We start from the raw sequence: 15,771 nt of genomic DNA on the forward strand, positions 1-15,771 counted from the left end.
CATAGTCGTAGATGAAAAGAATTCCTTCCCTCAGAGAGCTTGTATTCTACCTGCAGTGGCTGAGGTGTGTGGGGAGGAAAGTACCATGCATACAGATAAGAAAATGCAAATATACATACACAGCAATTTCAGGTGTAGAAGAAAGTCCTTCTGGGATGAGTGACATGGAAGCTGAGATTTGTTAGGAGCTAGAAGAGCCAAGAGATGAAGAAGAATGGGGATGGCATGTTAAGCCCGGAGCACAGCTTACGCAAAGGCCTGGCGGTGGTAGACAGCATGTTGTGCTGTTTAGTACGCCAGTTTGGCAGCAGCATAAAGTCAGCTGGGCAGTGCAGAGTGAGATCAGGCCAGAGAAGGAGGCTGGAGCTAGATTGTGAAGGGCTTTAAAGGCCACATACATGTTTTTCTAGAAGCAACAGGGAGTCACTGAGGCTTTTTGAGCAAGTGAGAGATTTGGTCAGACCTGGAGATGTGGGGTGAGGAGTGAGGCAGCAAGATGGAGGGAAAGGACACTGGCCTGGGGGTCCAGAGAGCTGGGTTCTGAATCCAACATTGTTACTGCCTCACTCTGGTACCTCTGGGAAGTGACTTCCTCTCCCTGAGCCTGATACCTCTGTAACATAAATAAGTGTACAAGTTGGTCTCTGAGCTCCTCCCAGCCCTGGCATTCTCTGTTCTTAGGCCCCTCTCAGCCCTCACATTCCTGGTTCTAAGGCCTCCCTAGCCTTGACATTGCCTGTTCTAGGACCCTATCTCAGCTCTGACATCTCCTGTTCTGAGACCCCTCCCAGCCCTGACATTCCATGTTCTAAGACCACTCACAACTCTGACATCCTATATTTCAGAGCCCTTTGAGGTCTAACAAGATAACATTCTTTTGTTTCTATGCAATCTCTGAGGATCCCTTCTAGGTCTGAAATTCTGTGTTTCTAAATAGAAACTACTATAGGAATCTCTTTTCATGTTGGTTTCCTGTAGACAAGGCTGACACCCAGGCTCTAAAGAGAGAAGGGATATACATATATATACACATACATGTATATGTGTGCACACATAGACATGCATGCATTATGTGTGCACATGTAGACATACATGCGTATGTGTATGTATATATAAACATTACTGGAGGCAGGAGACAGGATTGAATAGCCCAGCCTGCGGTATGGGACATTGAGTTATCCTGAGGCTTTGTTATATAATTGGTATCCCTCAAACATGGATGCCACTATCCCAGAATAGAATCATCCTAAGAGTTCCTCCCTAGCCTCCAGTTAGAGGTTGAAATGGACTCGTGGATATTGGGCTTTGAGATTTTCACTGCCTGTCCTCAACTAGCCACCCCTCCTATTTTCATCAGGCTTGAAGATTTACAAAAGCCCCCTCTTCACACGACCCTGCGTGGCAGGTAGAGCCAATATTCTTATCTCCATGAGGAGCCTGAGGCCTAGAGAGACAGAAGTAGCCTCCTGACAGCTCAAGGTAATGGCCAAGCCAGGAACAGAGGCCAGGCCTCCTCCCTGCTGGACTCCAGCTCCAGTGTTCCTTCCTCTAACCCTCCCAGCTCTCTGACTTTTTGTGTCCAGGTGGTTGCGTTACCCAACATACAAAGGAAAGTCCTGCTCACCAGAGGTTTGGGGGAGAGAGCCCTGCATTTGGAGTCTGGAACCAGAATCTGAGTTTCGTTTCTGCGCCTTCTTAGCTGTGTGCAATTCACTTAACTCCCCTGAGTTTCAGTTGATATGATCTCATGCTTTTAGCTATCAGGGAGTTCAGAGAGAAGCCTTATTCCAGAAGAGGCACTTGCAAGGATGGATGCCTTGTGCTCATTTCTCCAAAGGCTGTTGGGCCCATTCTTTTATCCCCAGTGGTTTGAGTGGCCCCAGACTCCTCTTTTCCCCTCCTCCAAGATCTAAAGTTAGGGAGACTTGTTAGAAGATGTAACATTGGGGACATTGAAGCTTAAATTTGTGATGTGCCTGTAAATGATCCCAGTTCTCCAGCCCTTTATGTCCAGGTTTCTGGGGGGGAAATCATACTGTTACCAGGACCCTGGATAGTTCCTGAGTTACCACCATGGCTTGATGGTACTCTGGGAAGTAGAGTGGAAAGACTCTAGGCCCCACCTTATTTTTCTCCTCCGCACCTAGGTTTCCTCATTTGTGCAAATGAACTGGGTGGGCTAAATGACCTGGAAGTTCTTTTCCACCAGACATCCAAAGACCCACTGTCCCTGTGGCAAGCATTGGTCTGGACAGACAACCTTAGGCATGCCACTTAGTAATTAGAAAATCCTGAAGCATCTGTGATTTTGTTGGTGTCAGGAATTCCTGGTTGGGGATACCCTTCGTTGACACAGACTATAGCCCATATGAGATTTCGTAGATGTGATTTTATTTCTTTGTAGCTTAACTGTACCTAGCACGTAGTAAGTGCTTGATAAATGCTTGCTGACCAAATGACTAATAAATAAGTCCTAAGGAGATGCATGAGGCACATAGAAGAAATAAGTGACTTGCCCAGGTTCATACATCAAGTAAATCTACAAGGCAGTATTCTGAACTCAGGCCCTTAAAACTCCAAGCCAAAGGAGTCTATCCATTGTGCCTCTTTGTAAAGCATGCTTCTGGAGACCCACTAGGACAGGGATGACAATGCTGATGATAAAAACTGACATTGACATAGCACTTTAATGTATACAAAGCTTTTCACTTATATTTTCTTATTCATTCCTCACAACAACCCAGGGAGTACTGTCATTTCCCCTATTGGATGAATGAGGAAACTGAGGCTGAGGAAGGTAATTTGCCTTACGTCCCACAGCTAGTAAGTGGTCAGTGATAGGATTCAAATTCAGGTCTTCCTGATTCCACATCCAGAGAAAGACAAATGGGAGGGTCTCCAGTGACAATGTGAGCCCAAGAAAGACTCTTTTAGTTCAAGTATGTTTTCTTCTCAACTCTGCTTAGGGTGACCACTGGCTGAGGATGGATTGACCTGAATAGTAGCTTCTCAGCTTGAGTTTCCATAACTCTAGTCCCCCAACCCTTTAAAGATACTGAGATGTCACTGCAAAGATTCCTCATGAGCCAGGCCAAGGAATTGGATGGAAACATTGCAAGAGGTATCAAGATAGTGGCAGGATGATATTTTTCTGGGATAGGAGGGTAGCATCATTAACAGCTCCTTAGGTGACCTGTGCACCAGCAGGAGTGGGAATTTTGTGGGATAATGCTACACATTGTTATTTAGTTGTGTCTGACTCTTCCTGACGTTGGGGACCATAACAATCCAATACTGTCCATGGGGTGTTCTTGGCAAAGATACTTGAGTAGTTTGCTATTTCCTTCTCCAGTGGATTAAAGCAAACAGAGTTAAGTGACTTGCCCAGAGTCACACAGCAAGTCATTTGATTTTTTTTTTTTTAGTGAGGCAATTGGGGTTAAGTGACTTGCCCAGGGTCACACAGCTAGTAAGTGTCAAGTGTCTGAGGCCAGATTTGAACTCAGGTACTCCTGACTCCAGGGCCGGTGCTGTATCCACTGCACCCCCTAGCTGCCCCGCAAGTAATTTGATTTGAACCAGGATTTGAACTCAGGTCTTCCTGAGGCCAGGCCCTCTGCTCTATCTACTGGGCCACCAGTTGCCTCAATGTTACATAGCGCTGAGGCCCATTTAGCAGCAGTATGGACCAGGCAGAGATACTGTGGAGGTTAGACTGAATCTGAATAGCTAGCTGCAAGATCATGTATCTAGTGACTTGCCTAGGGTCACACAGCAAGTAAATTAATTTGAACTCAGGTCTTCCTGAGGCTCTATCTACTGAGCCACCAGTTGCCTCAATGGTACATATTGCTGAAGCCCATTTAGGAATGGTGTAGACCAGGCAGAGATACTGTGGAGGTTAGACTGAATCTCAATAGCTGTAAGATCATATATCTAGAGGACCCCAGAGACCTTCTAGTATGACCCCCTCAATTTTTGTTTTCCACCAGATTTACGATTTTATTGGTATAAATAACTCCCAGTGAGGACACTCCCTCTACAAGTTTAGGGTCCTAGAGAACACTTGGGGCATTGAAAGGCTCAGTGACTCATCCAAAGGTCACACAGCAAGTCCGTTTTGGATGCCCTATTTGAACTCATGTATTGCTAACTCAGTGGTTAGCTCTCTTTCTGCTAAGGCTATCTTTCTCTCACCATTTTATAGATAAGAAAACTGAGACCCAGGGGTGTTGGGTATCTTGCCCAAGTTGGATCTCCAAAGCTACCGATAGGCTAGAAGTTGGGCCAAATCTAATAAGGTGATGAAAGACCTTGAGCTCATACCATGTGTGGCTTAGGTGAAGGAAGTAGGGATCTTGGGAATGGGTATGAGAGCTGCCTTCAAGTATTGAAAGGGCCTCATATAGAATAAGGACCAGACTTGTTCTCTCTGATCCCGGAAAATAGAACTGAGAGACAGTAATGAGTGAATGCTATAGGGAGCCAAATTTTGACTTGGTGTAAGCAAAAACTCTTTACCAGTTAGTATTGACCCAATGGGCAATGGGCTGCTGAGGGAAGGGAGTGCACTCCCCATCACTGTAAGTCTCTAAGCAAGGACTGGATGGCCACTTGCTGGGGATGCTTGGAGAGGATTCTTGTTCCACTATAGATTGGATGAGACAGTCTCTGAGCTTTCTTCCAGCTTTGAGATTCTGTGATTATAAGCTTCTTGAGAGAATAAAAATATCATTTTTCATCCCAGATAACCTGGCACATGATAGACTCTTTTTGTGTGTGGGCCAATGGGGGTTAATTGACTTGCCCAGGGTCACACAGCTAGTAAGTGTCAAGTGTCTGAGGCCAGATTTGGACTCAGGTCCTACTGAATCCAGGGCTGGTGCTTTATCCACTGCGCCATCTAGCTGCCCCTTCATGATAGACTTTTTTTTAAAAAAACAGGGCAATGAGGGCTAAGTGACTTACCCAAGGTCACACAGCTAGTAAGTGTCAAGTGTCGAGGATGGATTTGAACTCAGGTCCTCCTGAATCCAAGGCCAGTGCTTTATCCACTGTGCCACCTGGCTGCCCCCCATGATAGACTCTTAAAAGATGTCTGCATGTTTGATTTTTTTTGGGGGGGGGGTGTCCAGACCTATAATTTTTGTCCCTGTAGAGACTTCCCTCCACCAGTCTAGATCAACACCTCTTATGGAGAGTTGTCTAAGACTTTGATGAGTGACTTGAGTACAGATGAGTGATTTGCCCAAGGTCACACAACCTATAAGTTTGAGAGGCAGGTCTTGAACTTGGGTTGGGTCTTCTGACCTCCATGACAGCCCTTGACCTACCATGCCAGGCTGTCCCCCCCCCCAAGTAAAAATCATCCAAACCTTATGGTATTTGAGGGCCAGAGATGACAGCTCATTCTGTCTGCCGTGGGTGCTACCTCTCAAATGTCATTGACTTGGACTCATGCTTGTGTTACCTTTCACCTTTGTAACCCTGTGAATTTCAATCATCTCTTCCCAGGATTGAGAGGTCGACCGACCAGGTCATCAAGCCTGTGAACCTGGAAGCTCTGTCCAAATGGACCGGCCACATTCCAGGAGATGTGCTGAAGGACATGGCCCGGATTGCCCCAATGTTGGCCAGGCTTGGCTATGATCCCTATGCAAACCCACCCAACTATGGCAATCCTGACCCTCTTGTCATCAATAATACAAACCGGGTGAGCAGGGAGCACATTCCCTCTGGGGACTTAGCAGGGAAGAATTGTAGGTTCTAGTCCATCAACAGATGGAAGACTTAGCAAATGCAACTCCAAGGCATCTTTGGAAGCCCATTGGTATCTTTATCTCAGTCCAAGAATCTGCAGGTATATTAAAGTTGATGTTCATTTGGGTTTTTTGGGGGGGGAAGAGCAATGAGGGTTCTGACTTTCCCAGGGTCACACAGCTAGTGTCAAGTACCTAAGGCTGGATTTGAACTCACATCCTCCTGAATCCAGGGCCAGTGCTTTATCCACTGCACCACCTAGCTCCCCCCTTGTTCAGTTGTTTTTGAGTTGTATCCAACTCTTCATGACCCCATTTGGGGTTTTCTTGACAGATACTGGAGTGATTTGCCGTTTCCTTCCTCCTCATTTTACAAGTGAGGAAACTGAAGCAAACAGGGTTTTAAATGACTTGCCCATGGTCACACAGCTAGAAGTATCTGAGGCCAGATTTGAACTCAGGGAGATGAGTCGGCCTGACTACAGGCCTGTCACTCTATGCACTATGTCACCTAGCTACCCCAGCAGGTATAGAGGGAGGGCCTTTGAAGAATCTTGATTGCCACTATAGAACAGCACCCTGCCTGGATGCTGTGAGTTGTGTCCACCCTTCAGATCTTATAAAGCAACTGAGTTGTAGTGAAATGAATCCTGGATTTGGAGTCAGAACACCCGGGTTCAAATCTTGTTTCCTAACTTCCAGGCTGTGTGACCTTGGGTGAATCTCCTTGTGCCATTTTCCTCTACTTTAATGGGCCTAGTCACAGTATAGGAGCTACCCCAGGGAAGGTCGAGGTGAGCCTCGAGGGAGATAATGTATGAAAGGCTCTTTGCCAACCATAAGGACCATTGAAGGGCATCCAGCTTGTCTCACTCCCTCATCTTAAAGAAGAGGAAACTGAGGCTCAGAGAGAGCTAGTTACACAGCTAGGTCACATAGCCAAGAAGTGACAGAGGAGGGATTCGAGCCCAGGCCCTCCGAATCCACACCTGGCCCTCCTTCCACTCTTTCTATCATGTTCTATGGCCCTTCCCCTTACTGACATCCCCTGTTCTAAGGCCCCTCCCCTCACTTACATCTCCTGTTCTAAGGCCCTTCCCCTCACTGAGATCCCATGTTCTAAAGCACCTCCACATGCTGACCTTCCATCTTTTAAGGCTCCTCCCCTCTTTGAGATTCCCTGTTCTAAGGCCTCTCCCCACACTGGCATTCCCTGTTCTAAGGCCCTTTCACACACTGATATTCCATTTTCTAAAGGTTTGACAATATTAAAGTCCCATTCCAATGTTAGTCATCAACAACCATAATGTCGGTGATTGTGATAACAGTAATAATAACACTAACAATAATCCAAATGAAAAGACCATCAGATTTGGAGTCAAAGGATTTTCCTTCAAATCTTATTTCTGCCATGCACTATCCCTGTGATACCTTGAGCAAGTCATTTTACTTCTGGATTTCAATTTACACACGTGTATCATCCCTGAGCTGTCCTCACCTAGCTAGTTCCCAAGAAAGAAGTTCTAGTATGTGGGGAAGACTTGAAGTAAAAATTGGGTTTGAGCCTGTGCTCCACCTCTTCCATCCTGTGTAACCCTAGGCCAAGCCAAGTCTCAGTTTCCTCTTCTGTACAATGAGTGTAACGCATGTATTTTCAGCACCTTAAGAGGGACTGAATGAGCTAATGTGTTGAACATGCGACAGAACTGTCGGCTTTTAGTGTGTATTGTTATTGTGCTTTTTATTTTATGTGACCTTGGTGGTGGAGTGTCTGGAAGATGGCCAAACGTTCAGATTCTGGGTATGTGTCTTATTCAAAACTTGGTCACTGTTGTCTGATTTTTATTTTCTTTCCCAGGTCATGAAAGGAGATTTTAAAACACCAGCAAATCTGAAAGGACATTTACAGGTTAGACGCCAAATAAATGAATGTACTCCTGTTTGTATAATGGAAAGAACATTCATTGTACTGGGAGATGTAGGCTGGGCTTCAAGTGTTGTCTCTGCCAGTATGTTATTGTGGGCCCTCAGGCAAGTTACTCAACCATTCTAGGCTTCGATTTCTTTATCTTTAGAACAGGAGGAATAAAGATGATCTTTGTACTCCCTTCTAGCTCTGACATCCCCTGTTCTAAGGCCCTTCCACAGCCCTGACATTCCCAGTTTGAAGGCCCCTCCCAGCTCTCACATTCCCAGTTCTAAGGCCCTCTCCTAGTCCTGATATTCCCTGTTCTAAGGGCCCTCCTCTCTGACCTTCTCTGTTCGAAGGCCCCTCCCAGCTCTGACCTTCTCTGTGCTAAGGCCCCTCCCAGTTCTGACATACCCTGTTCTGAGGCCTTTCATAATTCTTATATTTTGTGTTTTATGTTTGAAGGTCTTTTCCACTTCTAATACTTCTTTAGCCAGATATTACTTTTTCTCATTTCTCAATCTCCTGACTCTCTGTTGAAGCCATTCAAAAGGTCTTCTTCTGCCCTATTCCTTCACCCTTCCCATTGTAATTTGCACACAGTCCTTATCTGGGTTTATTTATACCAGTAGGTCTCATGTTTGGAAGGAGGTCCATAGGACATTAATGTAGAGTGAAAGACCCAGGGACCACCTCTCATCATCTACAAACAACTGTGAAGATTGACTGCAAGATCTCATGAATGCCTTGCAAACCTTAAAGAGCTAGAAAAAGGGACCAGGTAGTAGGCATTTGGTCAACAAACATTTATTAAGCACTTACTATGTACCAGGCACTGTGCTAATCATTTAATTAACAAAAATAATGAAATGTAAATGTCCCAGGCACTTTGCCAAGCATTGTGGATACAATGAGCATTGCTTGTTGTAGACCTACCATACATTACTTATTGTAGACCCACTATGTCTCAGGAAATCAGAATAGCTACTAGGGATACTTAGGAAAATGAAACAGTCTTTGCCTTCAAGAAATTTACATTTTATAAGGGGAGATAACATGTATGCATATGTATGATATTCGATGTTCTAACCCCCATGCCTATAAATGCACACATGCATGTATGTATATGTATAAAAACACACGTATATAATGGTATGTGTGCTTGTAATGTCTATTTTTACATATGCACACATATGTGAATGTATGTATCTATATCTATCCATCTATCATCTATCTGTCTGTCTGTCTATGCATCCATCCGTCCGTCCACCTACCCATTCATCTATATATCTGCTTCCATCCATCCAGCTGTCTCTCTGTGTATCCGTCCATCCATCCATCCACCCATCCATCTATCTGCTTCCATACATTCATCACCTGTCTATCTGTCTATCCACCCATTCATCCATCCACTTCCATCCATCATCTATCTGTCTATCTGTCTATCCTTCCATCCATCTGTCCATCCATCTACCCATCCATCTATCTGTCTGTCTATCTCTTTTTCTATCTATCTATCATTCTATCTATCTATATATCTATCTAACTATCAGCATATTCTATATTGATCGGACCCATTTCAGGGAAACGAGAGGTAGCCAGTGGTGTCAGACTTATATGGAAACCAATCCCTCCCAGCTGCATATTGACTTAGAAAACCATAACTTATCATTATCTCAGTTGTGCTGTATTTTTATTTACTTTGTTCTATATTTTCCGATTCCTTTTTAATCTGGTTGGGTACCACACTTGGGAGTTTTGTTGTACCCAGCTGAGTTCAATGCCTCCGGTCTATACCACAGCTGAAGTGACTCTTTTCTTTGCCTGTTTTCTCTCCCTTCAGGTGAATCAGAACACCACCTCTTCTCACTCACGAAGCGAATGATTCCAGGTACGGGACAGGTGTGACCCCTGTTGGGACCCTAGAAGTTTGGTGACTCATCTGTTGGGCTTAAATAGGAGGGGGTATAAGTGTCCCCTGAAGCACTGTACCACCTGGGCCTCCACTGACCACCACTAGTATTCCTTGGGCTTTCTTACTTCCAGACGCTCTCTTGATTATTATCATTTTCTCTGTGATCCTCCTTGAGGCAAAGGGTCCTGTAGTCTCAGTAGTGCATATGAATTGACCCTTCACACTGGGGAGGATCCCATCTGATCTAATTCCTGATCCTTTGGCATCTCTGATTTCCCTGGATGAGAACCCCCAAAAAGCCACTTCTCCCAGGATTGCTTGCAACACCTGCTTGTGCTGGACAGGAATTCCTTGGCTTTCATTTTTATTTCTGCTGTGCTTCAGAGACAGAGCTTCTGCTTCCCGCCCCCCCCCCCCCAGCCTCTGATCAGGGCATCCCAGAGAATGGTCTCATACAATGAGGAAACACCTACCAGAGAGACTGAAGCAGCGCTCACCTCCCCACCCCTTAGAAGATGGGCCATCCAGCATTTCAAGTCCCTTCTCCCTCTAGCATGCCTATCTTCCCCATTTTTAAGGGGGGGGTTTGGGATGAATGTGGATAGACATACACATATATAGGATAGGAACTGGACCTTGAATGAAGACATTCCATCCACCATGCAGAACAGCTTCTCCTGCCATCTTTTTGTTTGTTTCTTTTGTTTTGTGGGGCAATGAAGGTTAAGTGACTTGCCCAGGGTCACACAGCTGGTAAGTGTCAAGTGTCTGAGGCCAGATTTGAACTCAGGTCCCCCTGAATCCAGAGCCGGTGCTCTATCCACTGCACCATCTCCCATCTTTTAGTTGTAAAGATTTGCTTAAAGGACTGAATCGTCCAGGACCACACAGGCACTATTTGCCAGAGGGGGTAGAGTTTGAATCCAAGCTCTCTTGTTCTGAGGTCAGTCAGCTTCATGTTATACCACTTCTCATAGACATCTAGGCAACTAGGCAGGGCTGTAGATAGAATGCTGGGCCTGCACTCAGAAAGACCTGAGTTGAAATCCTGCTTCAGACCCTCATTAACTGTGTGACCCTGGGCAAGTCACTTCACCTCACTCGGCCTCCTTTTCCTCATCTATCAGGTAAGAGCAACCTAACTCCCAGGGTTGTTGGGATGATCCAGTGAGATAATACATGTAAAGTGCCTTGCAGATCTTTAAGCAGTATGTAAATGCTAGTTTGTAATTATATTATACATATATACATGTGTAGATGTAGGTGTCTGTCTGTATATACACATTTATGCACACACAAATACTCACAAAAATTATACACATACATACCCAGTCTCACCTCAGACATCCTCTACTGGTGATGGCATCCCCACCCCTGGCCCATCCCTTAATCTCTAGTTCTCTAGACAGTTCTCTGGGTCTGATCTGTAGAAGAGGTGTCATACTGTCTGGGGAGAGGGAATTTTTTCACTGAGGTTCCTCGTGCCATTGAAATTATATTGACTGATTGATATCTGACATCCCCTGTTCTAAGGCCCCTCCCAGCTCTGACATCCCCTGTTCTAAGGCCCCTCCCAGCTCTGACATTACCTGTTCTAAGGCCCCTCCCAGCTCTGACATCCCCTGTTCTAAGGCCCCTCCCAGCCCAGACATTCCCTGTTCTAAGGCCCCTCCCAGCTCTGACATCCCCTGTTCTAAGGCCCCTCCCAGCTCTCACATCCCCTGTTCTAAGGCCCCTCCTACCCCTGACATTATCTAATTCTGTCAGGGACCTCACAGTGGTTGGTCCCCTGTGCCCATGGGGAGTGTTTATTTGGGGACTCCTGCTGTGTGGATCACAGACTTCTCTCTCCTTCTAGGACTCTGCAAATGGCTTTTCGTTTACTGACCAGAGAAGAAAGTTTGCAGCAGACTAGGAATCGGATCTCCAAGCATATTGCTTGCTATTCTCACCAATTCAGGACCACTCTACAGGGAACGTCTTTGCATTTCTTTGCAAAATCCTCCGATCTTTGAAACTTCCTGGGGAAAAATAAAAACAAAAACAAACAAAACTCAACTCGTTCCCTCCCCGGGAGACACTGTAGAGGAGAGAACCTGGAAGGCAAAACTCAGGTTTCTCAATGTAGACCTTTTATATTCATAGTGTCAACTTGAGAATTTTTTTTTTTAATTGTATCCGGAACGGTCTCCATTCTCCTCAGATTTCAGAACTAAGGGGGGAGGGGGGGAGAGGTTTGGAGGCCTCGGTCATCAGAGGAAGCCCTGCGACATCAGCCACCACCATCCTTCCCTCGCTGAGAAATTACTGAAACTTATTTAAGAATTTAATATATGGGGCAGTTTGGATACACTTGATCCCTTTACTCCCATAAATAAAATATTGTTTTAATACCAAGAGTGGTGGTGTCTTCTGAAGCATAACTATATACTTTCTGTTTGGCTTTTTTTTTTTTTGAGGGGCAATGAGGGTTACATGACTTGTCCAGGGCCACACAGCTAGTAAGTGTCAAGTGTCTGAGGCTGGATTTGAACTCAGGTCCTCCTGAATCCAGGGCCAGTGCTTTATTCACTGCGCCACCTAGCTGCCCCCATATACTTTCTATATCACATCTTTTCAGCTGGTTTATAAGAAGAGAATCAACATAGAAACATCTACTGTGTATCGAGTACGGCGATAGGGTCTGGGGATACCAAGAATGTACGAAGAATGAAATAATTTCTACTCCTAGTGAACTTACATTCTTAACATAAAGCCACAGAAGCATTCAAAACCCCCAGAGTGATGTTTCAACTCCATGACAGTGGAAACAGCACCTGCTGCTGCTCCACTGACTGGAGGCCTCTCTGGCCCTTGGTTTCCTCCTTAATAAAATGCATCATAAGAAGATTGGACTATATGGTGTATATGAAGTAGCTATGTGGAAAGAGTAGACAAACTACTAGACTTAGAATTACGAAGATTTGAGTTCAAATTATCCTGGAACTAGTCTGGTGGTTCCTAGCACTAACACTCCATGTTCTAAGGTCCCTCCCACCTCTAGCATCCCCTGTTCTAAGGCCCTCCCAGCTCTGACATCCCCTGTTCTCAGGCCCCTGCCAAAGCCCTAACATTCCCTGATTTAAAGCCCCTCCCAATTCTGACTTTCTGTGTCCAGAATATCAGAACTATAAAAAATTCTGAAGAAGCAAAGGGAATAAAGCCCCAGACTTGGAGTCAGGAAGATGTGAATTCAAATGCTCCTTTAGACTCTAGGTGGTTGGCCCAGAGCAAGTCACCTCATCTCTGCCTCAATTTATTCACTTGTATAATGGGGATAATAATAGCCCCTATCTCTCAGCGTTATATGGAGGGTCAATTGAGGTCATGTTTGTAAAGTGTTTGCAAACCTTAAAGTACTTCAGAAATTCTAGCTATTATTTAAGTTCTCTTTTGTTGTCATTGTTCAGTCACATCCAACTTTTCCTGACCCCATTTAGTTTCCTTGGCAAAGACACTAGAGTGGTTGCTATTTCTTTCTCCAGTCATTTTACAGACAAAGAAACTGTGGCAAATAGGATGAATTATTGTTGTTGTTGTTTGTCCTTTGTTCTCAACTCTTTTTTTTTTTTTTTTTTGCAGGGCAATGTGGGTTAAGTGACTTGCCCAGGGTCACACAGCTAGTAAGTGTCAAGTGTCTGAGGCCGGATTTGAACTCAGGTTCTCCTGAATCCAGGGCCTGTGCTTTATCCACTGCACCACCCAGCTGCCCTTGTCCTTTGTTCTCAAAGAGGACCATGACATCAGGTGATGTCATGACTTGCCTTGAATTGGATTTAAGTAAGGTAGGGCTGTGCAAGGTCATCAACCTCACTCCTCCAGAGCCATCTGGGTCCAGTGGCAAAACATACATCAGGATGACCAGAGATGGCCCTAGATGTTTTTTTTTTGGTGAGGCAATTGGGGTTGAGCGACTTGCCCAGGGTCACACAGCTTGTAAGTGTCAAGTGTCTGAGGCCAAATTTGAACTCAGGTCCTCCTGACTCTGGGGCTGGTGCTCTATCCACTGCGCCACCTAGCTTCCCCAAGCCCTGGATGTTTTTGTGGTCTAACTTTCCCCCAAAGAAGTTTTCAATGATCTTCTGCTTTCTCTGCTTACTCATCTTGGCTGGCTATTTCTTCTTTTAACTCCTTCTTAAAGTGTAGCGCTGCTTCCAGGACACAATGTTCGAGCTACAGCGTGGCCCAGGGGGTGATTGGGCTTCTCAGCCTGCCTGGCCTGTGTTGCCCTGGATGTTTTTAAGGCAATTGGAGTTAAGTGACTTGCCCAGGGTCACACAGCTAGTATCTGAGGTGACATTTGAACTCAAGATGAGTCATCCTGACTCCAGTCCTGGCACTCTGCGTACCATGGCACCCCCTAGTGGCCACAAGTTCTCTAACATCTAAATCTATGATTCCAGTACTTTTCAGAATGTTTTTCATCCCTGACATTGAACATAACATTGAACCAAGGTCTGCTCACGACCCCCAAGTCCAGAACTGGAGGCGACCCCAAAAGTCCTCATGCCCGGCCTCCTTCCTCACCTATAAAATTTCTGTGGATGGGAGACCCCAAAAGTAGTCAAGGGTTTCCCATTCTGAACCAAGTGTTTCCTCCTTTTAACTCCCGATGAGAGAGAGAGAGAGAGAGAGAGAGAGAGAGAGAGAGAGAGAGAGAGAGAGAGAGAAGCAAGGAGGGCCAGCTGGTCTCCTTGAGGCCTAGAATATGCATTGTCTACGGAAGAGCCTGACCCTGAGTCTAATTGTGCCCATTGAAAGTAAATGGACCATTGTGGTCCGGGTGACATTGACCTCAGCGGTCAACCAGTCAACAAACAGAAACTCGCACTTTAACTGAGACTTGAAAAAAGTCTGGGGAGCCAGGACATAGCGATGAGGGGGAAGGGAAGTACTCCCAGCGTGAGGGGGCAGCCAGTGAGAATGCCTGAAGCTGGAGCATCTTTATATAGAGGAATCCGGTATCCAGGCCCCCCCCCCCCAACCCTTTTCTCTTCTGAGCTTTCCTGTTCCCAGTGCACTCACCCAGGGGCATCACCTGGGTGTCATCCCTGATTTCTCACTCTCACCGTTTCCTTGACAAATGTTTCTATCTTCACATCTCTTAGAGGTGTCTCCTTTTCTCCACGCTCGTGGAGCCTCATCCCTTCTCACCTGACTATGGTGGTCTCCCTGCCTCCCATCTATGCTCCACTCAGCTGCCAAACTGATTTTCCCAAAGTGCAGGCCTTGCTGCGTCCCTTCCTGCCTTTACTTTCCATCCCACATGCTCTGTGGAAGACACCAGCCTATTGCTCACACCTGACAGTCCCTTGAGCATCTCAGGGCTCAGCACTCCTGACTCCCTCATGCCTGGGGGGCTTTCCCCTCCTCTGCTCCACTTCTTGAAATCCTTAACCCAGCTGCTGCAGGTTGCCCTCCTAATTCTGCTCCCTCCATCCCTACCAGCCACATGAGGCTTCCTCCCTCCCTAAGGTTACCCTGGATAAAGCTCATACATGCTATTCATTGGCTAGTTTTCTCCCCCAGTTTGTAACTTTGGGGCTTAGCACAGTGCCTGGAACACAGTAGGTGCATAATTAATGCTTATTATCTCATAGTCTTGATTTGTTATGTGGCTCTCTCTCTGTCTCTGTCTCTCTGTGTCTGCCTGTCTCTGTGTCTCTGTCTCTGTCTGTCTCTGTCTCTCTCTGCTGGGGGGAGGGTCTGGGAGTTAACAATTGTAATTCCTCCCTGAAATAATGTCAGCCCCTGTAACATTTAAATAAAAAACGCCCAGAATAGAAGTTCAGAAGGAAGCCCAGACAAGCTGGATGGTTTAGAAGTGAAACATGAATTTATGATAAACTTCTGAAAAAAGCATTATTGTGAAATGAAGATTCAAGGGACTGTTCTGTTCTGTAGATAGAAATGCTCTGGGTTCGGAATTTTTAAAAATGTTAGGAAAAAAAGGGAAGGGGAGAGGTGGGGAGAGAGAGGAGAAGAAGGAGGAAGAAGGAGAGGGGGAGGGGCCCCGGGAGTCATCTCCTACCGGAGGACCTCCAAAGCCATAGAGATGAGGCCGCTCTAGGGCCAGCTTCCCTCATTCCCAAGACAACCACCTCGTTTCCGTGTGGGGGCGGGCGTCTGCGTCACTTCCGGCGCGCCGG

At 45.9% G+C, this 15,771-nt stretch overlaps 1 protein-coding gene across 1 annotated transcript in view; it reads left to right on the top strand.

The window, feature by feature from the left end:
• Nucleotides 1–11,980, top strand: part of TPST2 (tyrosylprotein sulfotransferase 2) — a 58,868-nt gene extending 46,888 nt beyond the window's left edge. Inside the window, exons 4-7 of the mRNA XM_043977992.1 lie at nucleotides 5,515–5,713; nucleotides 7,618–7,668; nucleotides 9,512–9,559; nucleotides 11,442–11,980. Coding sequence (XP_043833927.1) covers nucleotides 5,515–5,713; nucleotides 7,618–7,668; nucleotides 9,512–9,553 — 292 coding nt within the window. The 3' untranslated portion in view covers nucleotides 9,554–9,559; nucleotides 11,442–11,980. The remainder of the gene's footprint in view (nucleotides 1–5,514; nucleotides 5,714–7,617; nucleotides 7,669–9,511; nucleotides 9,560–11,441) is intronic.
• Nucleotides 11,981–15,771: the final 3,791 nt, after the last annotated feature.

Source organism: Dromiciops gliroides, chromosome 1 (assembly GCF_019393635.1).
Source record: "Dromiciops gliroides isolate mDroGli1 chromosome 1, mDroGli1.pri, whole genome shotgun sequence".
In the NCBI taxonomy this organism is placed as follows: Eukaryota; Metazoa; Chordata; class Mammalia; order Microbiotheria; family Microbiotheriidae; genus Dromiciops; species Dromiciops gliroides.